The 23774-nt window shown below is 53.2% G+C and overlaps 3 protein-coding genes across 6 annotated transcripts; 2 read left to right on the forward strand and 1 right to left on the reverse strand.

Annotated features, from left to right (window-relative positions):
- Positions 1–1838: 1838 nt before the first annotated feature.
- Positions 1839–5572, forward strand: TUBB4A (tubulin beta 4A class IVa). 2 transcript variants are annotated; one of them, XM_066274334.1, is made up of 4 exons: positions 1845–2038; positions 2574–2682; positions 2797–2907; positions 3734–5572. In XM_066274334.1, exons 1-4 carry the CDS (start codon positions 1982–1984, stop codon positions 4789–4791), a joined length of 1335 nt encoding a protein of 444 aa, XP_066130431.1. In that variant the 5' UTR covers positions 1845–1981; the 3' UTR covers positions 4792–5572. The 2 variants fall into 2 exon arrangements, with proteins under 2 accessions (XP_066130426.1, XP_066130431.1); XM_066274329.1 differs by having other exon boundaries at positions 1839–2038; positions 2574–2907.
- A 5646-nt stretch (positions 5573–11218) lies between these two features.
- Positions 11219–20833, forward strand: DENND1C (DENN domain containing 1C). 3 transcript variants are annotated; one of them, XM_066274346.1, is made up of 23 exons: positions 11226–11313; positions 12301–12365; positions 12455–12498; positions 12596–12645; positions 12851–12970; positions 13049–13118; positions 13293–13364; positions 13460–13525; positions 13615–13668; positions 13782–13892; positions 14610–14710; positions 14989–15034; positions 15160–15261; positions 15350–15475; positions 16307–16411; positions 17301–17391; positions 17485–17525; positions 17742–17813; positions 18411–18455; positions 18524–18631; positions 18830–18897; positions 19049–19256; positions 19354–20833. In XM_066274346.1, the coding sequence occupies exons 1-23, from the start codon at positions 11297–11299 to the stop codon at positions 19945–19947; spliced, it is 2376 nt and encodes a 791-aa protein (XP_066130443.1). In that variant the 5' UTR covers positions 11226–11296; the 3' UTR covers positions 19948–20833. The 3 variants fall into 3 exon arrangements, with proteins under 3 accessions (XP_066130462.1, XP_066130443.1, XP_066130452.1); XM_066274365.1 differs by lacking the exon at positions 12301–12365 and having other exon boundaries at positions 11219–11313; XM_066274355.1 differs by lacking the exon at positions 18524–18631.
- Positions 20340–22824, reverse strand: CRB3 (crumbs cell polarity complex component 3). Its single transcript, XM_066274398.1, has 5 exons — positions 22615–22824; positions 22211–22386; positions 21404–21471; positions 20841–20984; positions 20340–20516 (listed from the first exon to the last, which is right to left on the reverse strand). Exons 2-5 carry the CDS (start codon positions 22290–22292, stop codon positions 20445–20447), a joined length of 366 nt encoding a protein of 121 aa, XP_066130495.1. The 5' UTR covers positions 22293–22386; positions 22615–22824; the 3' UTR covers positions 20340–20444.
- Between the last annotated feature and the right edge of the window lie 950 nt (positions 22825–23774).

The raw sequence follows: 23774 nt of genomic DNA on the forward strand, positions 1-23774 counted from the left end.
GTCCTTTGACCAGGCAAGCCCAGGATTTTGAACTGGTGGCTTCAGAGTTGCAGGTCAACGCTTTATCCACTGCGCCACCCACCACAGGCCAAGTAGGATTTTATTATTTACTAGATGGCTGTGAACAGCTGTTTCGTGGCCATTTAACTCTCTGTTTCCCTATTTCATTTGTCCTGGTTTACTCACCTGTCTCACTAGGATGCTGCACACATTTGGAAAGGAGAGAGGAGGTGACTCATAGATGTTGAGGGTCACCAAGGTTTATACTGTCTAATCCATCAAGAATTTATTCTGGAGTCCAGTGTGAACTGGAGGTTTCACTCAATTTTTCCCCAGTTAATTAGCAAAGGGATTCTCGGCACTGTTGACATTTGGGGCCAAATAGGTAAGTCTTTGGCAAGGGGAGGAGAGAGACTATCCTGTGCACTGTGGATGTTTAGCACCATCCACACACTAGATGCCAGCAGCACACACACAACTGTCATTCAGGAATGACAACCAAAAATGTCTCCAGATATCACAACATGTCCCCTGGCGGACAGAATCCCCCTCCATCCCCTGGGGAGAGAACCACTAGAGGCCTCTGATGGATGTTAAGTACCACAAGTGGCTAACTCAACTGCCACCCCACAATAGGCCAAAGCCCTGGGGGTTGAGGAGGAGGCTCCTGGGATGGCAGAGCTGGAGGCTGCCATCAAAAAGGAGTCGACCTTCACTTAAGGGGCAGCACAGGTTAGTTTTGTCCAGCCCCTGATAATAATTGTAATAAATAGCTACAATTTATTGTTTCCTCTGTGTGAGAGGAAACTGGGATCGTCTTCCTTACTGGGCCATCTCATCTGATCTTTCCAACCAGACTGAGGAGTAGGCATTCCTAACTGCCTGTCTTTTTGTTTTGTTTTTGCACTTTTTTTTATTTAAAGATTTTATTTTTAGTTTATTGTGTTGACATGGTTTCAAGTGTGTCTTGATGAGAAAATTCAGCCACAGAGAGGCAAAGCTGCCCACACAAGGTTACGTGGCCAACAAGAAATGTGAAAGGTCGTGTAATAACTTGTAATAAATTGTAACATGGGAGCAGAGAGGTGCAGATTTGGAAAAAAGCAAGGCAGTCCCTCGAAGCTCACTTTCCCCCACACCAATCTGAAATCCTGCTACAAGTCCTACTCCCTGATGTTCCACCCCAGGCAAGGCTGGGTGACTCCAGCCAGCTACAAACCCAAAGTCCAACAGGAGTGTCCAGGTAGAGCCAGGGACCCCTCAAGCCTCCATCAGCTTCTACAAGCATCCCCTGTAAAACATGGAAGGGAAATCGTGGTTTTACTGACTACACAGCTTCAAGCAAGTCCTCCAGGAACTGACCACCTTTCCCTTCCCCAAAACAAATTGCAATTCCAGAGCGCCCATCTGGACCCCACTAGGAGCCCTCCCAGGAATACAAGGGTTCTGGCGAATGGGACATAAATAGAATGGGGATGGACGCTGCAGACAGAGAAACTGAGGTAGGGACTCCCAGGCCGAGGTGGGGTGTGGGAGTGGAGAGCAGGATGCCCCCGCTGCTTGTTTTACCCGGCCTCTCTCTTCCCTCGCCCAATCTCTGCAAAACTCGAGTTGCCTGGACTGGCTGGAGGAGGGGAGGAGTGAGAGTAGATGTTGCTGATAGCGCCGGATCGGACTCCCTCAAGGAGAGAGCACGAGGTCCTGGCATGCCCCAGCGCGTACCTCCCACCCGAGGTCTCCAGGTCCTGTTGAGAAAGCTTCCTCCACCCCGCCCTCTCCTTCCCCGGGCGGGACCCGGAGGCGGAGCGGGCCGGTGACAGGCCCTGACGTGGGCCCCGCCCTCTCTTATAGAGGCATCCGCAGGGGCAGGGACCGTGCTTCATCGTCGCTGTTGCCGTCGCCACCGCGTCCACCTCTGCCCTGCCACCAGTGCTCCCAGCATCAGCGCCACCGCCACCGCGTCTACCAGCGAGCCACCGCTATGCGCGAGATCGTGCACCTGCAGGCCGGCCAGTGCGGCAACCAGATTGGGGCCAAGGTGCGAGGGGGACCGGTCCCCGGGAGGTGGCCGAGAAGATTGAAGAGGGGTTCGTGAGCTCAGCGGAGCTCCTTCACCTTGGGCCTTTTGGGGGATGGGGTCCCCAGGAAGCCAGTACCCCAGGGACAGTGGGGGAGGTGGGGCGGGAGCAGGACCAGGCTGGGAACAAAGAGGCCGATGGGGGTGGGGCCCAGCCTTCTGTCTGCTGGCCACAGCTGGCTTCACAGCTGGCCACTGTCCCCTGCACAGGCACAAATATTCCCAGCCTCTCCCGGAGATTGCAGCCAGGGTTCACTGACACCAGCAGTCTTGGCTGGAGTGGTGACTGCTTCACCCCACCCCCACCACTCCCTTCTTGCTGTTTCATCCCTGCCTCCCCACCATGCCTCTAGGTCCCTCTTTCACCTTGCTGAGGGACAGGTGGCAACCAGAGAGCAGGTTGGGGGTCCTGAGCCCAGCAGATGGAGGCGGGGGCAGGCCTGGATCCCCTCTTCCGCTCTGTTGGTTCTTACCACCACCACCACCACCCCTCTAGTTCTGGGAGGTGATCAGTGATGAACATGGCATCGACCCCACCGGCACATATCATGGGGACAGTGACCTGCAGCTGGAAAGAATCAATGTATACTACAATGAGGCCACAGGTAGGGTGCAGGAGCACCTTCGGAAGGAGTGGGGAGGGGTAGGGAGGGGTTGGGAGGGACGACATGCTGGTCCCTGGCACTCACCTCAGCTGACTTCCATCTGCTTCCCTGCAGGAGGAAATTATGTACCCAGAGCTGTGCTGGTAGACCTGGAGCCAGGCACCATGGACTCAGTTCGCTCTGGCCCCTTCGGCCAAATCTTTCGGCCTGACAACTTTGTGTTTGGTGAGTCCCAGCATAGAACACAGGCAGAGAAGCCCCTGTTCCTTTCACTTCCAAATGCTTAATAAAAATTCTCCACTACAGACCCCACAGCCCAGTGGGAGAGGTGGACAGATCTGTCAGGGCAGTGATGGTGACATGCAGGCCACTGTGGGAGCCCAGGGAAAACATGATACACTGACAGGGGGTGGGGTGGCAGGTAGGGAAGGCTTCCAGGGTGCAACTCCCAGCTCTGCCGCTTCAGACATTCTGCAAACACTTACTGAGCACCTACCGCATGCCGGGCCAGGTGTATCCCCTGATACAGCTGAGAACAGACAGACAGAGCTCTCTTCCTCACTGGGGCTGACATCCTGGTGCAGGGAGGTAGAATGACAGTATAAATAAGTAAAGCTCAAGCACTGATCGGTCAGCTGGGGGACTTTGGGCTGGCTCCTCAGTCTCTGTGAGCCTGTCCCCTTATCTTTAAAATGGGGATTATAAAAAAAATCTACTTCGTAGGTTCTTAGAATTTAGAAAAATGCCTAACACAGAGGAAAATGTAAATAAACATTTGTTGTTGTTTCTATTATCATTATTATTATTCATGTCTGCAGCCTAAAAGACGACTAGAGCGTTGAGGGCAGGAAAGATGTACAAGATAGAGGGACAAGAACAGCTGAAGGAGGGCAAAGATGGAAGCAGAGAGAACAGTTAGTAACAGAATTATAATAATTTGTTATATATAATAATTTTGTAATTACTATTCAATTACTAGGATGGCTGCAGGTGAGGTTGAGGTGGGCTCTTCCCATAACTGCCGGTGTGTCCTGGTCCCTTTCCTCTTCAGGTCAGTCTGGAGCCGGCAACAACTGGGCCAAGGGCCACTACACAGAGGGTGCAGAGCTGGTAGATGCGGTCCTGGATGTGGTCCGGAAGGAGGCCGAGAGCTGTGACTGCCTGCAGGGCTTCCAGCTGACCCACTCGTTGGGCGGGGGCACAGGGTCTGGGATGGGCACACTGCTCATCAGCAAGATCCGGGAAGAGTTTCCCGACAGGATCATGAACACCTTCAGCGTGGTACCTTCGCCCAAGGTGTCGGACACCGTGGTGGAGCCCTACAACGCCACACTGTCTGTGCACCAGCTGGTGGAGAACACGGACGAGACCTACTGCATCGACAACGAGGCCCTCTACGACATCTGCTTCCGCACCCTCAAGCTGACCACGCCCACCTACGGGGACCTCAACCACCTGGTGTCGGCCACCATGAGCGGGGTCACCACCTGCCTGCGCTTCCCGGGCCAGCTCAACGCTGACCTGCGAAAGCTGGCTGTGAACATGGTGCCCTTCCCTCGCCTGCACTTCTTCATGCCCGGCTTCGCCCCGCTGACCAGCCGCGGCAGCCAGCAGTACCGGGCCCTGACGGTGCCCGAGCTCACGCAGCAGATGTTTGATGCCAAGAACATGATGGCCGCCTGCGACCCCCGCCACGGCCGCTACCTGACGGTGGCTGCCGTGTTCCGGGGCCGCATGTCCATGAAGGAGGTGGACGAGCAGATGCTGAGCGTGCAGAGCAAGAACAGCAGCTACTTCGTGGAGTGGATCCCCAACAACGTGAAGACAGCTGTGTGCGACATCCCGCCCCGTGGCCTGAAGATGGCCGCCACCTTCATCGGCAACAGCACGGCCATCCAGGAGCTGTTTAAGCGCATCTCGGAGCAGTTCACGGCCATGTTCCGGCGCAAGGCCTTCCTGCACTGGTACACGGGCGAGGGCATGGACGAGATGGAGTTCACTGAGGCCGAGAGCAACATGAATGACCTGGTGTCTGAGTACCAGCAGTACCAGGATGCCACCGCCGAGGAGGGCGAGTTTGAGGAAGAGGCGGAGGAGGAGGTGGCCTAAGGCCACCTCATTCATTTCATGCCTGCCCCCCCTCCCGTGAGACTGCCTGCTTACCTTTGACCCCTTAGAGCCCCTCTTCGGCCCCTAGGACCCTGCATCACCTCTAAGTCAGACTCACTTCTGACTCTCTGACCCTACAACCTTCGCATACCCCGACCTCAGCCAAACTGACCCTTGAGCCCCACTTTGTCCCACATTTAACTCCATGAACCCTCTTTCACCCAACCTCTCCTTTACCTTTGACCCTCCCCACAAACCCAGTGCACCCTTAGACCAATAAGCACCAGTTTACTTTTGACCCCCTCCCTCTAAGCCTCCCTTCACCTCTGAACTTGCCTCACCTTTGACCCAACAAGCCCACCTGCCCTCTGACCCCACCTTCTCTCTGGCTCCTCTAAGCCCTGATCCATCCCTGAACTCACTCCCCTCAGCTCCAACTAACCTTGGCTTTCCAGGAGTGGTGGAGGGCTGCCACCAGGGAAGAAGAAGCATGGAACATGTGGACAAGAGAGGCTGTGCCCCTGACCCTCCCCACCTCTTCCCCTCTGCCTCACCCTCAATAAATAAATTATTGCCTGACCTGTGGTGGTGCAGTGGATAAAGCGTCGACCTGGAACGCTGAGGTCACCGGTTCGAAACCCTGCACTTGCCTGGTCAAGGCACATATGGGAGTTGATGCTTCCTGCTCCTCCCCCCTTCTCTCTCTCTCTCTCTCTCTCTCTGTCTCTCACTCTCTCTCTCCCCTCTCTAAAATGAATAAATAAAAAATAATAAAAATAAATTATTGTCCTGCCAAGTTTCTGCTGAGTGCATTTCTCCATCTCCCTGTGGGAAAGCCAACAGGCAAGGGCTCCCCCTACAGGATGGAGGTGGGCACTGAAGGGACATCTAATGGGGGAGGGTGGCGAGGGCAGACGGAGCTATGCCACTAACTCTGTGGTGTTGAATAAGCCACTTGCTCTCTCTGATCCTCAATTTGCTCACCTGTAAAATGAGATCATATATTTTCCCCCATTATCCCCACACACACACACCCCAGGGATGTTTGTGAGGATTTGAGGAGATCTTGTGGGCACAGTTCCTGGCACAAGGAGTGCTTAATGATGGAGCTGCTGCCATTCTCTGTGGGGCATTAGCAAGTATGGAAACTAGAGTGGGGTCTCCAGGATAGACCCCACTGGGGAGATGGCAGCCTGGAGCTAGCATCTAAGGGACAGTCCTGTCAGAATAACAGTCACTATCAGAGATGGAGCACTGCCATGTCCTGGTACATGCCTCATCTCATGTAACCCTCACACCAACTCTGTAAGTCTGAGCTGTTAATCTTCTTTCTAAAAAAGTTTTAGAGAGACAAAGTGTATCAGTTAGCTTTTCCTGTGTAATTATCCCCAATTACACATGTTTAGGGGCATAAAGCAACAACAGTTATTTTGTTCCCAAATACGTAATTTGGGCAGAGCTTGGCAAAATTCTCTGCTGTCCCGGCACCAGCTGGAGAATCACTTGGAGGCTGAGGGATTTACCTTCAAGGTGGCTCACTCACATGGCTTTCAAGTTGATGCCAACTGTTGTCTGGGGACACAGAAGGGGCAGACAGAAGAAGGGCGTCAGTGCCTCTCCATAGTCTGCTTCCCAGCAGCATGGTAGTCAAGTTCCCCAAAAGCAAACATCCCAGGAGAGCAAGCAAAATGGATTGCATTTTTCTGGCCTAGCTTCAGAAGTCACTTGGTGTCCTCTGGACTCCTAATTGAGACTGTCACAAAGGCATGTCCAGGTTTAAGGGGAAGGGATATAGATACCACCTCCAGAGTATAGAGAGGCATGATTCCAGAAGAGCATATGGGATGGGAGATATCACTGTGGCCATCTTTGGAAATTACAATTTGGTCCCATGACTACAAAGCAGTGAGCTGGGGCTCAAAGCCTGAAATGTAAGTCTAGAATTCTGATTCCTAGACTCACCCAGAGTTCAGTGCAGGAACCACTCTAGGCATATTAAGCAGAAAGGGATCTAATACAAGGATTTAGGGACTTACAACACCATTGGAGGAGGTGAGAGAGTAGGCTGTGAGCAAGTGCTCCTTAAACTTCAGTGTGCAAAACAACCACCAGGAACACTTTGCTAGCTCACACCCTAGAGTTTCTGATTCAGAAGGTCTGGGAGATGGGGCCCAAGACCTTGCATTTATAACAAGTTCCCAGGTGCTGCTGCTGCTGCTGTCTATGAGACCACATTTTGAGTAGCCCTGGAATAGGCTAGAACAGCACAAAGCTGACCACCAGGAAGCGGCTTCCTCTGCTTAGAGAGAAAGGTGGAGAGTTGGTAGGTGGCCATCAGAATTATTAAATTCAAGAACACTGCCCAAGACCCACAGAGCTGGAGATAGGTCCACTGGAGTGCTGAACAAAAATGAACTAAATGAATATAAAATAAAATTAATTATAATAAATATCCAGCAAGGCCCTGGCTGGATGCTCAGTTGGTTAGAGCATCATCCTGAGGCATAGATGTTGCAAGTTCGATCCCCAGTCTGGGCACATACAGGAAACAGACTGATGTTCCTACCTCTCTCTCTCTCCCTTCTTCTCTCTAAAATCAATAAACTATACATTTAAAAATAAATAAATAGATAAATATCCAGTAAGATTCACACATACACAGTCACACACACGGGAAAGAGGGGCTCTACCTCACTTCTACCTTCCAAATCTTTCATGCATTTCTAATTGGTAGAATCAGTTCTGCATCCAAAACCAAAGCTGCACAAAAGTCTAGCCTAGGATATGTAGTTTTCCCAGCTTCCGCCTTACAAAGAAAGGCAAACCAAGAGGGAGAGAAAAGGTAGGGAGGGATACTGAGAGTTAATCAACTATTCCCACCACACTCCATGCTGGACCATTGGACCTGGCCTGAAGCTCCAGCCCCTCACTGGGTCCCACTGCAGTCAGGAAGCAGGAGAGGTGTAAGAAAGGCAGCCTGGATATCCAGCCCACAGCGACGCTCATCTGAGCAGGCCCAGCACAGTGCTGCGTGGGGGGGTAGACGGTGGACTTGGCTGTCTTTGTTATCTCAAACTTAACATGACCACAAAAAGCCTCCCTATTTTGCCCCTAAAACATCTTTTCCCCCAATAAATGATACCATTCTATTGCTCAAACCCAAGTATAGGAAAGACTTATTTCATTGTTTCCGACACGCAGCATACTCTTATCTTTTCTTGAGTTCAGTTGTCTCTGTCTCCAAAATGTATCCTAAATCTGACCTCTCCACCTGTCTATACTCTGATCTAAACTACCATTACTGTTCACCCAGATATCACCCCCCACTTCCCTGAGCTTCCTGCTGCCATCCACACCCCCTGTAGTTCTTCCTTCCACAACAACCAGAGAGGAGCCTTTATATGCAAATAAGACCTTGTCCCTCCCCTTCTCAAAATTCTCGCATGACTCCCATCTCACTCAAATTGAAACCCAAACTCTCAGCTTGGTCTTTGCCCCCTGCTGACTACATTTCCATCACCCTCCCTCTAGCTTATGAAGCTGAAACTACAGTAGCCTTCTTCATGTGCTCAACCATATCAAGCTTGATTCAACCTCCAGGCCTTTGCACACACTGCTTCTGCTACTTCTTTTCCCCAAATGTGTGAATGGCTAGCTCCTTTTCACGTACAGGTTTCAGCTCAAATGTACCTCCTCTGAGCAGCCTATCAGGCAACTCTAAATTAGCACCCAGTAGCTTTCCATTACTTATCTATTTACATACTTGTTTCTTTTGTCTGCCCCCTTATTTCCTCCACTGAAATGTAAGATTCATGAGGACAGGAATCACATCTACTTGGTCACTTTGTGCCTAGAACAGCTTGATGCAACACAGGCTCTCAGTAATTATTTGTTGAATGGAAGAGCAAGTGAATGAATGACTTCACACCATACTGAGAGGTTAAGAGTTTTGTTTTCCTCACATTAAAGTGAGAAAATGAAGACACAGAATGTGGGGATGGCTTCTAAGATGGCCCCAATGATCTCCATTTCCCTCATTCATGCCCTTGTGCAATCTCTTCTCCTTGAGTGTAGGCTGGACCTGGCAATAGCTTCTAACCAACAAATTATAGCAAAAGTGATGAGATGGCCCTTGGCTCAGCGGTAGAGCGTCGGCCTGGTGTGCGGGGACCAGGGTTCAATTCCCGGCCAGGGCACACAGGAGAAGTGCCCGTTTGCTTCTCCACCCCCTCCCCCTCCTTCCTCTCTGTCTCTCTCTTCCCCTCCCGCAGCCAAGGCTCCATTGGAGCAAAGTTGGCCCGGGCGCTGGGGATGGCTCCTTGGCCTCTGCCCCAGGCGCTAGAATGGCTCTGGTCGCGGCAGAGCGACACCCCAGAGGGGCAGAGCATCGTCCCCTGGTAGGCAGAGCGTCGCCCCCTGGTGGGCGTGCCGGGTGGATCCTGGTCGGGCACATGAGGGAGTCTGTCTGACTGTCTCTCACCGTTTCCAGCTTCAGAAAAATACAAAAAAAAAAAAAAAAAAGTGATGAGATGTCGTTTCTGAGATTGGATTACAAAAGGCTGTGACATAGGTCTTGATGAACTCCTATTGCTTTCTCAGCTTGCTTGAGGTGGTAAAGCAAGCATCATGTTAGGAAGGCTTACATGGCAAAGAACTGAGGTCAGTCTCTGGTCAACAGTCAGCAAAGAACTGAGGCCCTCAGTCCAACAATCCACAATGAACTAAATCCTGCAAGCAGTCACATAGTGAGTTTAAAAGAGCTCCTTCTCTAGCCTGACCTGTGGTGGCACAGTGGATAAAGCATCAACCTGGAACACTAAGGTTACCAGTTCGAAACCCAGGGCTTACCTGGTCAAGGCACATATGGGAGTTGATGCTTTCTGCTCCTCCCCTCCTTCTCTCTCTCTCTCTCTCTCTCTCTCTCTCTCTCTCCTCTAAAATGAATAAATAAAGTCTTAAAAAAATAAAATAAAAGAGCTACTTCTCCAGTCAAGCCTTCAGATGAGGACATAGCCCAACAGGCACACATTATAGCTGAGACACCCTGCAGTAGAGAACCTAGTTAAGCTGTGCCCAAAGTCCTGGCCCCCACAGAAACTGTCAGATCATAAATGTGTGTTCTTTTAAGCCACTAGTTTTGGGACATTTGAACAACAGCAATAGTAACTAATACAGAGAGATCAAATGACTTGTCTAAGGTCACACAGAAACTAAAGAATTGAATTGGGTCTTGAACTCAGGCCTCTTTGACTCCAAAATCATTTTCTTAACCACTTACCTGACCTGTCTTTCATAATAATAGAACATATCAAAAGCTTGATTCATGCCCTGGCCGATAGCTCATTTGGTTAGAGCATCATCCTGAAGTGTAAGGTTGCAGGTTCGATTCCTGGTCAAGGCACATACAGGAACAGATTGATGTTCCTGTCTCTCTCACTCTTGTTCTCTCCCTTTTCTCTCTAAAATCAATAAAATAAACATTTTTTTTAAAAAAGTTTGATTCAAGCCTGTAAGTGTGTCTGTGGACCCTTGTGTTTCAACATGACATTTATATGCCTGTGTCTGTTTCTTTCTGAATCTGCAGTTAGTTCTGCTTGGGTGTGTACAACCAGGTCTCTATCCATGCATGTGACTGTGTCTGGCTGTGAATCTGACTTGTGGCTGAGCCCTGACCATGTCTGTTCCTTTGTCACTGCTCTAGCTGTGACTGCACTCTACGCATTTCTGACTGTTCTCTGTGTCTATTTCTCTGTTATCTTGTTTATATTGAGAGATGTGATTTCTGCATGTGTGTCCATCTATCTATTATCTGTCTGGAACTGGTTTTGGCTGTGTCTGTGCGTTATCTCTGCATCTATCACCCGGCTGGGTGAGGACTGCTCCTTGTGTGTGCTGTCCCTCTATGCTTATTGGTTTGTGTCCATGACTGTGTCATGCCTGTATGACTTGGTATCTCTGTGTCTGTCTATTGTGACTGTTCTGGCCTGTGTGTCTGTATTGCTCACTTCCTGACTGTGTGTGTGTTGTCTGTCTATCTGTGCCTGTGTTCTAACTGCTGTTGGCTATCCATCTCGACAGTGCGGTGTCCACTCTCTAGCCCAGCTCCCTCTGGTGGTCCAACAAGGAATGGCTGAGGCAGATGGACCAAAGGAATGAACAGTTGAGGGAAGAGGAAGCATTTCAGGCAAACTGTGACTCCTGAGCTGCACAGGGAGGGGAAGGCTTGGGTGCGATACCAGACCTGGCCTGGCCTGGGAAGATGGAACTGGGGGTCTGGCCACCTCTGAGCCACTCATTGCCCACCCATCTGGGGAAGGAGTCGGAAAGAGGATGCCTGGTTTTCTCACAGTGGGTGGGGGCAGGGCCTTCCTCTGGGACGTCACCCATTAAACTTCCTCTCTCAGCCACACAGGAAGCTGAGCAACCTCAGAGCCCAGCGCTGAGCAAGCACGGCCCCCAGAACCCCCGGGGGAAGGGGTCCACCAGGGCCGGCCCTGCAGGGACCATGGAATCCAAAGCTGAGTAAGAACATCCTCTCCTCCATCTTCTGGACCAAGATTCCTAGACCAGGCATGGGCTGGAGCCAAGGGGCAGAAAGCTGGGGCAGTCTGGGGAGGGCCCAGAGCCACAGGGTACAGGTGGTCGGAAGCAAAGCAGGACTCAGCTGGCTTAGAATGTGGACTCCACTGAGACACACTCAGGCCACTGTCAGCCCCTCTTCCACTTCTTTCCTCTCTCTCAATCTCTCTCCCTCTCTTTCTCTCTCTCTCTCTCTCTCTCCCCTACCCCCATCCATGTCATTTAGTTTGTAACTCTAAGTGTGCACCTCATCTCTTGGTATATGAGTGATGGGGAGCATGGTTTCTGAGGGTCAGCAGGGTAAGGGAGGACTGTGTGTATCTCTGTGTGAGTGCTTCTGTGGGACTTGTATTGACATGAGGGTGAAGTGGTGGGGGTCTCCAGGTGAGGGACAGTGTGTCTAAAATCAGCCCCTACCTTCTTCCTCTGCTGCCGTCTAGGTCTTTCAAAAAGGGAGACAAAGGAGGAAGGCAGAGACTGCAGGGCTCACAGAAGTACTAGGGCACACTGCTCTCCTTTCTCTGGTGGGAAATTTGGGGTCAGCTCCCGGGGCCTCATGAAGTCTCACATGCAACAATGCTCAGGCAAGGCCTCTTGCTCTCCATACCACAGAGCTGCTCACACATTTACCCAGTCATGCTCACAGCCACACAAGGAAATATGGACACGTTCACCCTCACACTGGCTTGGCCTACTCACATACTTTCACAGTCCTACCTGATACACACACTGGACAGCCTCCTCCTTTCAGGTCAATATGAGATAGAATCACAAATATATACACACCTGCTCACACAAGTCATGCACACAGACACCTGCTCACACAAGTCATGCACGTACACACACAGTCACACTCTCTCACTCTGCTTCATACTCCCAGTCACACACAAACAAGTCCATGGACCTACTAAGCCCTTTCCTGTCCCACAGAGGGGGTCCCCCTGCCGTGTTTGATTGGTTCTTTGAAGCAGCCTGCCCTGCCTCTCTACAGGAGGGTGAGTGGGGGAGAGCATTGAGTTGGAGGGATAGAGATGGAAGGTGGGCCTGGGGCCCTGAACTTAAGAGGCCTGAACTCGCCCTGCAGATCCTCCCATCCTGCGGCAGTTTCCCCCAGACTTCAGGGACCAGGTATGCAGACTGGTTCCTTGCTCCCCTGGGGCCAGGGTCAGTCCCACTGGGGCCCAACCTAAGTGGCCAATAAATGTGTGTTTTTCTCTACCCCCAGGAAGCCATGCAGATGGTGCCTAAATTTTGCTTTCCCTTTGATGTGGAAAGGTACCGAAGAAAGTAGACATCCAGAGACCTAGGGACCCAAGGACTCAGGAATTCAGATACCCAGGAACCCAGGGAATCAGGGACCCTAACAACTAGGGACCTATACACCCAGAGCCCCAGGCTGGTGAACACAGTACTAGGAGCATTGTTGGGGAGAAGAGGTCAGGGAGCCCCACAGGTCACTGAGAGCATTTTCCACCCCCAGGGAGCCTCCCAGCCCTGCGGTACAGCATTTCACCTTCGCCCTCACGGACCTGACCGGCACCCGTAGATTTGGTTTCTGCCGCCTACGGGCTGGTGCCCACAGTTGTCTTTGCATTCTCAGGTGTGGAATACGGGGAAAGGGGTAGAAGAGGGCCTCGACCTAGGGGCACTTTATGGAGCGCATGTCCTCTCTTTACAGCCACCTTCCCTGGTTTGAGGTGTTCTACAAGCTGCTGAACACAGTGGGGGACCTTCTGGCCCAGAACCAAGTGAGACCAGCCCCTCTCTCATTCCGCAGGAATCTCAGCTCCGACCCCACCAAGCCCCCAGCCCTGCTCAGATCAGACCTGAGCCCCTTGGCTCCTTTCAGAATACCCAGCTTGAGCCAAGGCCTTCAGAATCACCAACCCACGTTTTGACTCAGACACCTCACTCCCACCCAGGTCTCAGAGGTCGAGGAACTTCTAAATCGGCTACAGCAGACCTCACCAGACACCCAGGCCTCCTTGGAGCTGGTGAGTAATCCCCAACCCCTGGGCGTCGGACCCCAGGTGGATGGAGAGGCAGCACCTCAGCTCTGAGGACCACAAGGCTTACACCTCTCCCCCAGGGCAGCGGAGTGACGGTCTCCAGAGCGCCCGGCATCCTGCCCCCTGCCCCCGGGAACATCAGACCGGTGAGCAGGGCTAGGGACCCTGGAAGTTTGGGTTCTCAGGTGAAGCCAACCCCTGGTTAATCGGTACACCCGTCAATCCTCCCTACCAGCTTTCCTGTTTCGTGGCCCCTGACTCCGACCGCCTGCCATCCATTCCTGAGAACGTGAGTGGCCACCTGGGAGGGAGCTCTGGCGGCGGGAAGAGGTTCCAAAATCCGCAGGGGACTGCTCGGTTCCGTGGTTCCTCGCGCCCAGCGCTCCTCTCTCTGTCCCTCAGAGGAACCTAACGGAGCTGGTGGTGGCGGTGACCGACGAGAACATCGTGGGGCTCTTCGCGGCGCTCCTGGCAGAGCGAAGGGTTCTGCTCACAGCCAGCAAGCTGAGCACGGTGAGGCGGGGCCAGCCGGGCCGGGAGGGGCCGAGGCCTGGCTTCGTCCCTAGGGGCGGGACGACGGGGGTGGATTTCTACTCTAACCTCACCGGGCGACACCCGAGAGCAAAGTCCTGCTGTAGCTACCCTTTGGGAGCTTCTCTTTGGGAGTCGAGTCCAGACTCCACCCACTGTGGGCCAGAACAAGACTGGCTCCGCCCCTCTGGAGGGTGAGATGAAAGAGCGCTAAATTCTAGCTCCCCCACCCCACTCCCGCCCCAGGAGAGAAGGACAGGGAGCTAAATGCTGACTCCACTCCTAGGGCAGGACCAGGAAAGTTAAATTCTTGTTCCGCCTCTTTAGAGATAGGGTCAGTGGAGCTGTATCGTGACTCCACCCTAGGGGCGGGACTAGGGCGGACCCAGTACTAGCTCCGCCTCGTTGGGTGGAGCCAGTGGGTTGAGGCATCCTGGAGGATAGTATATTAGCTCCCAACCCCAGAGATAGCGACTAGGACGTGTTGAATTCTGGCTCCACCTGCTCCAGGCACTGTAATTTGCCGAATTCTAGGTCTCCACGTGATTCCTAAAGGGGTGTGAATGTTCACCTCTTACCCAGTAGCACGTGGGTAAGGTAAGGTGGGTGGGAAATGGACCTGGGAGAGCCACCATTCCAGAGAGGGTTCTTGAAGCTGGGGGTCCAGGTCCTGAATCCAGGGTACCCACCCATCCCCAGCTGACCTCGTGCGTCCACGCGTCCTGTGCCCTTCTGTACCCCATGCGATGGGAACACGTACTGATCCCTACTCTGCCGGCGCACCTGCTGGACTACTGCTGGTGAGGGGCAGGATCTGGGGAGGGGCAGGGTCTGGGGAGGGGCAAGGTCTGGGGAGGGGCAGGATCTGGGGAGGGGCAGGATCTGGGGAGGGGCAGGGTCTGGGGAGGGGCAAGGTCTGGGGAGGGGCAGGATCTGGGGAGGGGCAGGGTCTGGGGAGGGGCAAGGTCTGGGGAGGGGCAGGATCTGGGGAGGGGCAGCGTTTGGGGAGGGGCAGGGTCTGGGGTCCTGGGGCCACGGAGAGGTACCTGCATGACCCTACTCTCTCCGTCATCCGCAGCGCGCCCATGCCATACCTCATCGGAGTCCACTCCAGCCTCACCGAGGTAAGTGGGAGCAGCCATGGGCTGCAGGGACCCGCGGAGTTCCCCCTCTGCATCGCCAGATACCCTCCCCCGCCAGGGATCCTCAGACTCTGAGTAGCGGTCCACCCTACCACCCTCCAACGCAGAAAGTGCTGGAGCAAGGCTTGGAGGACGTCGTGATGATGAACGTGGACTCCAATATCTTAGAGACGCCCTTCGACGACGTGCAGGCGCTGCCCCCAGACGTGGTCAGTGTCACCCCTCCTACCCTCCTGCCTTGTGGGGGGGGCCGAGGCCCCACACCCGCCCTCTCAGTGCTGCTCCCTTGTCCTCCAGGTGTCCCTGCTGAGGCTGCGACTAAGGAAGGTCGCGCTGGCCCCAGGAGAAGGGGTATCCCGTCTTTTCCTCAAAGCCCAGGCCCTGCTTTTTGGGGGGTACCGCGATGCGCTGGTCTGCAGCCCGGTGAGCAGCGAGGACGCTGAGACAGAGACCTCATTGGGCCCTAAAAGATTCAGAATAATAGATTCCTATCGTTTGTAGATAGGTTGTGCTTACTCTGTGCCTCCGTTTGTTCATCTGTAACATGGGATCCAGATAGTACCCACCCACAAGGATGGCATAAGTCAATAAATGGGCATATGCAAACGCTTGGATAGTGCCTGGCATTGTGATTACTTAAATTCTAAGTTCTACTATTACTACTATCTCATTTAATTCTCACAATAATATAATGAGATAGATGTCATTATGATCTCATTTTATGTATGAGTAAATCAAGGCTTCGAGAAGTCCTACAGTGGGTGAGTGTTAAAGACAGGAATTTGATCTGCTGACTTTCCACACACACACACCTCTCAGTTTTTTCACTTTTCTATAAAAACTTGAGGCAGAGGAGGTTCTCTCATTTAAGCATCTATGTTCCTTTTGGCTGTGCCTTTACAATATATCCAGAATCTGCCCATTTCTCCCCCTCCTCTGTCTCCACCCTGGTCTGGTCCCCATTACTACCCACCTGGATTCTTCCACAGTTTTTCCTCCTCAAAGTGGCTAGAGGTCATCTGTGGGCACGCACCCGAGTCAGGTCTCCTTCCTCTTCTGCCCACAGTCCTCCAGGGCTCCCACCTCCCTTTGGGTAAGAGCCCAAGTCTTCCTCGTGTGACTCACGAGGCCCTGCACAAGATCAGGCATACAGCAAGTGCCAAACAACATTTGCTACGTAGATATATGGTAGGAGGGAGGCAGCTGGTGACCAGGAGAGCCTGGAGGGGCTCAGGATGCTGATCCTTTCTCCAGGGCCAGCCTGTGACCTTCAGTGAAGAAGCCTTCCTGGCCCAAAAGCCTGGGGCTCCCCTACAGGACTTCCACCGGCGTGCTGTGCACCTGCAGCTGTTCAAACAGGTGCGCCAGAGCCCTGAAGGCGGGGCTGGGGCGGGCGGGGCGGGGCTGGGGCGGGCGGGGCGGGGTTAGGAACGCAGACGTAGAGGTCCTGCAGTCGGTCTGGCTGGATCTCCCACTCCAGCGTTTCTAGGCTGGGGAGGCAAGGCTAAACTCGGTTTCTTAAAGAGGAGAGCCCCCGTCCTGATATCCTAGGGGACAAAATCTACTCCTTGGTCTCTGGGGTGATAAGGGTGGGACCAAATTCCTGGATCCCGGGTGGGAGTCCGTGCGGGTCTTCGGGAGGGGCGTGTCCTGAATGCGCAACTCCTGGCAGGGGGGCCGTAGAGGGAGGCGGGCTAGGACCCCTGGGTCCTAGGGATGTGGGAGGGTGCTAAAACGGGACTGGAGTCCTGAGTTATTGGAAGAAGGTGGGGTGGACTCCAGGGTTCTTCACGGCGGGCGTGGTTCCAGGGTCACTGAGAGGTGGATCCGTCTGGACTGGCAGAATCTGACTTCCGTGTCCCTGTGAGGGGCGGGGTCTGGCCCCTGGTGACAGGTCCTGTCCTGGAAGGCCGAGAGGGTTGGACCTCTGGCTTCTAGAGGTGGGCTCCAGACCTCCTGGGCCCGGGGGATGGGCCCCTAGAGGTGTCAGGGATGGCTTTTACGTCTTGAGGGTGCACTCAGATGTCCTCGCATTTTGATGTATTGATAACGGTCTTGCTTCTGACTCTGACCCTTTTCCTCACCCCCAGAGGCGGATTAAGGTCGGTTGAGGTCCCGGGCGCAGAAGAAAATATTGGGACCCTTACATTAGAAAGTGTAAAGTTGGGGTTTTGCAGGGCTCTTCAGAAATCGGGGCCCAGGGCGCACCTGGTGCGCCCGCGTTAAATCCGCCTCTGCCTACCCCCAGTTTATTGAAGGCCGGCTGGAGAAGCTTAACAGAGGAGAAGGCTTCTCAGATCTCTTTGAGCAGGAGATCACCTGCAGCGGGGCCTCCTCAGGTGAGCCCTGCACCTAGCCCAGGAGTCCCCACCCCACCAGCAGCACCCCAGCCATAGCCTTCCTGCCGTGACCATGCCCTTTCTTCCCTTCAGGCACCCTGCGCTCCTACCAGCTCTGGGCAGACAACCTAAAGGTATTAACACTGAACATTTGTTTCGTTTATTATTGAATTAATTTAATCCTACAACAGTTCTCAAGTAGGGTCATAATTTTACTCATTTATAAAGGTGAAAAAATTGAGGCTCTGAGAGGGAGAAGAGCTTGTCTGGTGTTACACAACCCTGGGGTGAAGTGGGGCTTGGATCACCCCAGATGCCCAACCCTCTGTCCCTTGGCATTCTCTCCCTAGAAAGGTGGTGGTGCCCTCCTGCATTCTGTCAAGGCCAAGACCCAACCAGCCGTCAGAAACATGTATCGCTCGGTGAGACTGGGCTAGACAGGCCGTTTACTGGGGTGACAGAGGACATTGTAACGCTACACTTACCGTGCAAATGTTTTAATCAACTCAATCAGCAGTTAAAATCATTAACAATTTTTCCTATTTTTATTTCCATTTATCATTCTCATTTTTTTGTCAGGAAAATTTCTTTCCTATTTAAAATTGATGAGCAAGAGTTTTTTACTTGTTTTTGTCCCCAGGCACTGCAAACCCCTTCTCTACCTTTGTGCATTTTTTCCTCCCAAACACAAGTTTCCCTGGGGCCAACTTAACTCCAAATTGTCCGTTCAATTTTATTCTTTTCTCAGCTTTTGAATGCAGACACATTTTAACGATGTTCTGGTTTTGCTACCCCCATTTCATTTGGGAGTGATTTCCCCCAGGAATATTCCTTTTGTATTAGTTAATGAGGCGAGAGCTTGTATTGACTCCTTTGCATGGGGAATTGTGAATATATTTGTGATACACCTACATGAAATAGATGGCAAGACGCAGCTGTCCAAGGAAATGGAGGGCTGAGTTCTCAAATGTCCAGTGTCAAATCACCTCAAATCTAATTCTCTTTTGGCTCCTCCATAGGCCAAGAGTGGCTTGAAGGGAGTGCAGAGCCTCCTGATGTACAAGGTAACGCTAATTGCCAATGGCTGGGGGAGTGAGGAAAAGGGCTCCTGGCTCACCTACCCTCTTCCTAGGATAGGGATTCTGGCCTCCAAAGGGGGGGTTCCCTGAGGGCTTTGTCCCTCACCAGCCGCTCAGATCACCTGCAGCAGCGCCTGCCTATCACTCAGCACTTTGGACAGGTAAAATACCCCACCCCCACCCAGATTCATGCTCCTAGAATTATCACTAAATCCTCCTCAAATCCTTAATCTCCCTCTAGACTGCTCACCTTCCTCATGTACCCCAGTATGTGGTGACTACTTCACAATCACCCTCCTTCACACAGCCCCGACTGGGTAGCTCTTGGGGCCCCACCCCTCCAAACCTGTCCTTTGCAGAACCGGCCCCTTCGCCCCAGCAGGAGAAATCGGCTGAAAGAGAGACCTTCTGAGTCCTTGAGGGAGGGGTAAGGCTCAAAGGCAGGGGAGGGGGCAATGTTGGAAGTAGGAGGTCAGCATTAATGGGGAAAATGGTCCTCAAATTTCAAACCTGCCAGAGCCACCGAACTGGAGCTGGGGGTCTTAGGCAGATATCTGAGTCTGCCCATCCTAACCCAGGACACCCGCTCTGAGTCCTGAGCATGCCCCGGACCCATGGGCAGAGGAATCTCTGGACAGCAGTTTCCTGGGGTCTGGGGAAGAACTAGATTTGTTGAGTGAGATTCTAGACAGTCTGAACACAGGAGCTACAAAAACAGGCAGCCTGCGGCCCAGCCAGAGCTTAGACTGCTGCCACAGAGGGGACTTGGACAGCTGCCTTAGCCTGGTGAGCCCTCCAGTCCTTCCCCACTTGCCCATCCAACTTGCCATCCCCTCCCCCCTCTAAAGTCTAGCAACTTGCTAATCTCTCCACCTCCATCCAGCTCAACATACCAGGAAGACCAAGATGGCAGCCAGATGAGGAGGACCCCCCAGAGCCCCAGTCCCTGCCTGCCTGCCTGCCATCTCTGCAAACCCCCCAGCCTCCAGATACAAGCTACTCAGAGGCCAGCCAAGAAATAGCTTCTTTATCCCAGTCTTTAACAGCTTCAGCAGACTCAAGAAGCAGAGGGAACTTCATATCCTCTCTCACAGAGCCCCATAATCAAATTCAACATCTCCTCCCTCTCCATGAGGCAGTGGACAATCCCAAAGCTGAGAAGAGCCCCTGTTCCCAGCTCTCCACAGTGCCCACCCAGCCCATTGCTTCAGAGAGCTCCCAACCCCTGGTCCCCTCAAAGCCCAACTCAGATGTCACCTGGACATTTCAACCCCTTGACTCTTCCTTAGATCCCGGATCCCCAGAGGACCCCAGAGACCTGCATTCTGAGGGCCTGAGAACAAAGCACACTCTCTTTCAACCCCCCATGGGGCTGGAAGCCCCCAGATCCCCTGCCATGTCCACTAGCAACTGGCAGGAATCCCAGGCCAGGAGCCGGCCCCGAGTTGCTGATCTTAAAAAGTGTTTTGAAAGTTAAGGATCAGGCATCTGGAGGAGATGCTATTCTCTCAATAAAGTCTCAAGAGCCCAAAGCTGGTTTTTCCTGATGAGTTTACCCGAGGGCCTTCTCTCTGCTCAGAAACCTACCCAATGCACCACCTTCCCTAATGGGACAACCTCTAGCTGGCTCCTAGGGGCAACAAAAAGCCCCCCCTTCCAGGAAACCCTCCCAGTCCCTATGATCCTCACAACCTTACAATTCATCCCTCCATAGTCTATGAGCCCTGCACTTATCTCCTCCATCTAGGCTAATATCTGCCTCCACCAGCTCAAAAAAACAGGTTTTATTACATCTCACTACCAATTTTATACACACATATATATAAAAAGTGAGCAGCCCCACCCTCCCTTGCCCTCAGTGGCAGAGTCTTTAAAGCACCTTTCCCCCTTCTATTCTTAAGGATTGAAGGCCCAGAGAGGGATCATCCTTCCCCCAGATTCACACAGCAAGGGAGCTGGATAGAGAAAGGAGACCTAGATGGGCAGGCAGCCCTGCACTGTCTCCTTGGAGTCCTGGGGAGCCTGGGCCTCGGTTGCATGGGAGAACTGAAAGGAAAGGAAAGGGAGTTGTAGGGCCTGTGTGGAGATGGTACAGCAAGCAGGAAGGCGGGTCCCTAGCCCCAGCACCCCCAGTTGCAGGCAGAGTCATGCAGAGGCAACATGCTTCGCAGAGCCCACCCAGCAGGTGCCCATGGCCCCCAAGTCCAACTGAGCCATCAGAGGCTGGTGTCTCGGTAGCAGATGCTGTGTGGGAGCAGGTGCCAGGCAGTCCTGGGCAGTGGTGGCGGCTTTGGTAGACCCCAGCATTCAGATGAGCCGCTCCTCGGGAGGCAGCTTGAGGTTGGGGGGTGGTGGCGCACGGGCACCCACCTGCTCCTCACTGCTGGGCCGGTAGGTGCCTTCCGTTTGCCGTTTCTCTCGCAGTTTCCGCACCAGCAGCACCAGCCCCACGGTGAGAAGCAGGGCAGCCAGGAGGGAGAAGACCACAATGATGGCAGTGATGGCCTCCTTAGACTGTGAGACAGAGGACAGGTGTGACCTTCCTGAATCTGGGGATCCTGTCCACCCCCACCTTAGAAGCACCTGGGGTCCTAATTCCCCCATGCACACCTGCCCCTTTTGGTGATCTGGTTCCTCTACCTTGGCCCCTATCCATCACATTTGGGGTTCCCAGTCCCCCACACCTGCCTGCCTCCTTCTGAGAGACCTATGGGACTCCTGACCTCCTACACTTGCCACCATCTACCCCTTCCTGGGGTTCTGGGTCTCCCCATTCGTCATGTTGGCATTCTGGTCTCTTACACTCGCGGTTCTCCAATGCAAACCCCCATCCTGACCTGCCACCTCTGGGGATCTAGGCCCCTCCACCTGCCACATGTGGACTCCTAAATAACAGCCCTGCTGCCCTCCTGCCATAATATCACCCAACTCACCAGGGCCCCATTGAAGTCGGGGTGTGGGGTGGTAGTGGTGCTATTCTCATATGCAGTGGGGTCCGATGCTATAAGGAGGTGGGAAAGAGGATAAATAAAACTCCATCTATTCCTCCCATCTTGGCACATCTGCACTTTCCTTTGGGATTCCCCTGGCCCCCCACAACCCTGCCCCAGATTACAACTCTGCCCTTCTGACTGTGGGTGCTCTGCACGCAGGAGCCACCCCAAGCTCAGTGGAGCCCAGCAGTGAGTAATCAGCCCATAGTAGTTTGCAGTTTGCTCTGAATTGGAGGCTATAATAACGCACAGTGTCTGGAAGCCCAACTGCTCCCTCCACTTCCCTTCCCCACCATTTCTGGCCTTCCTTTGGCCCTTAAAGATTTGGACAGGTCCTGCTTTTCCCTGGAGTATCTATTTCATTCCACTCTACCCCTCCCCCCCACCAACCCCAGGCTCTAGAAACTGGAAGAACTGAATGGCTAGGTTCACCCATATGGCCAGTCCGGTGGTCATCCTGCTGCGTTCAGAGCCGGGGGCAGGCCTAGTCCAGGCTTCCAGCCAGTCCCAAACACCTCAACCACAGAGATTCAGATATGCAGGCTTCCTCTCCCCGGAGCTCATAATTCCACCCCAATCAGGAACTCAGGAATTCTAGACCAACTCCAACCATCCAAAGAAGTACTTAGGAATTCAAAATCCCCAGCCCTGACCTTGTAGACTGCTGCCCCCAAGGCACTCCATGCTCGCTCCCCAGTTCTTGACCTCTCAGTGTCCCGGGTCCCCAATGCCCCTGCCGGTACCTACTTTGCCCCCAGGCCCGGCCCCAGCGGGCGGGCAGCAGCGGCAGGCCGAGCGCCAGGAGCAGCCCCAGGCTGGGGCTCGCCATGGGTCGGGCGACAGGCTGGTGGCACCAGGAACAGGGCTTCTCGAGCGCGCCGTTTCTACCGCATCTCCCGCCGGGGGTACTTGCAACTTGGCACCTGAAGGCGGGAGACCGAGAAAGGCCAGGGTGTGGGGGAGGAGGCTGGACCCGATCGCAGGCTCAGGGAGGGGCGACCCGAGTCAGGGCACCCCGGAGCCCAGCCCCGCCCCGCCGCCAGAGGTCAGAGATTAAAAATTAACTCGGGGAGGTGTGTTCCTGGGCTCCGGAAAGGGAAGAATGTGGGGGAAGGGGACGGCATGCCAAGCAGCGCGACCTGCCTCCCTACCTGGCCCGGGCGTCTCTGATCTCTCTCAGGTTACGGGTCCAGCTCCTCCACTCAAACCTTCCGTGAGTTCCTCGGTCGTTCGGTGGGACTACACCAGCTCCTCCCGCTCACGTGACCCGGAAAGTTTAGTCACTCACCTGGGAAAGAAGCTCACTTCCGGCTTGTGCACCTGAACTAAGATGAGAGGGCGGAGCCAGGCAGGAGGTGGGGCCACGCCTCAGTGCACCTGTAACGGGAGCCCAATCCTAATGGGAGAAGTAAAAAAGGGCGGAAGCGCGCAGGTGCAAGAGAAAACTCCCACCTGTACTTCGGGAACTTTTGTAGGATCGCAAAGGTGTGGAGACACGCAAGGCATGGAAATACCGAGGTATGAGGCACTCCTGTCTGGGGCAGATCCAGATGGGGAATCCCTAATGAAAAAACACCTGCGTAGCACACATCTGCATGAGAGCAGAGCTGTAGAGAAGACATCTGCAGAGATACATAAGAAGCACATCTGTGAGAGACATCTGTATTGAATCATCTATTTGGAGTATAGCTGAATAGAAGCATACCTGTGTGGAAATCAGCTGTATAGAGCAGATGCATTATAACAAACCCCTGACTGAGGCACTCTGGTGTACAGTTTTGAAGATATATCTGCATGGCTCACCTATAAAATGAACAGCACTTGTATAAGGAATTTCCCTGTGAAAATGTATTGGCAATACCTGTATGGGACACACTTGCATTTAATTACACCTGTACAGGACCCAGTTATGCAGAAACAGATCCATATGGGTGTATACTCAATGAAAACATCTGTGAAGTGGGAGAACGCTGTACAACGCATTCCTGGGTGGATTTCTGTTGAGAAGCATACTGTGAAGTGAAGGAAATGTACTTGTATGAAGAACATCTGCATAGAATTGAGCTCAAATGAGAGAAAGACCTGAGAACATCTGTATGAGGCACAATCACATTGAAGCACATCTGGGGGCAGCAGGACAGAGAATCATGTACATTGAGGTCCACCTGTCGGAGATGTAGCTGTGAGAAAACACCTGTTTGGGGCATTCCCATGGGAAAACATCTGTATCTCCCATGATGGAGGGCACCTGCAAGAATCACCTGTAAATAAAAACACCTGTGAGTGGATCCTCTATAAGAGGCATTTTTGT

Source organism: Saccopteryx bilineata, chromosome 1 (genome assembly GCF_036850765.1).
Source record: "Saccopteryx bilineata isolate mSacBil1 chromosome 1, mSacBil1_pri_phased_curated, whole genome shotgun sequence".
Classification (NCBI taxonomy): domain Eukaryota; kingdom Metazoa; phylum Chordata; class Mammalia; order Chiroptera; family Emballonuridae; genus Saccopteryx; species Saccopteryx bilineata.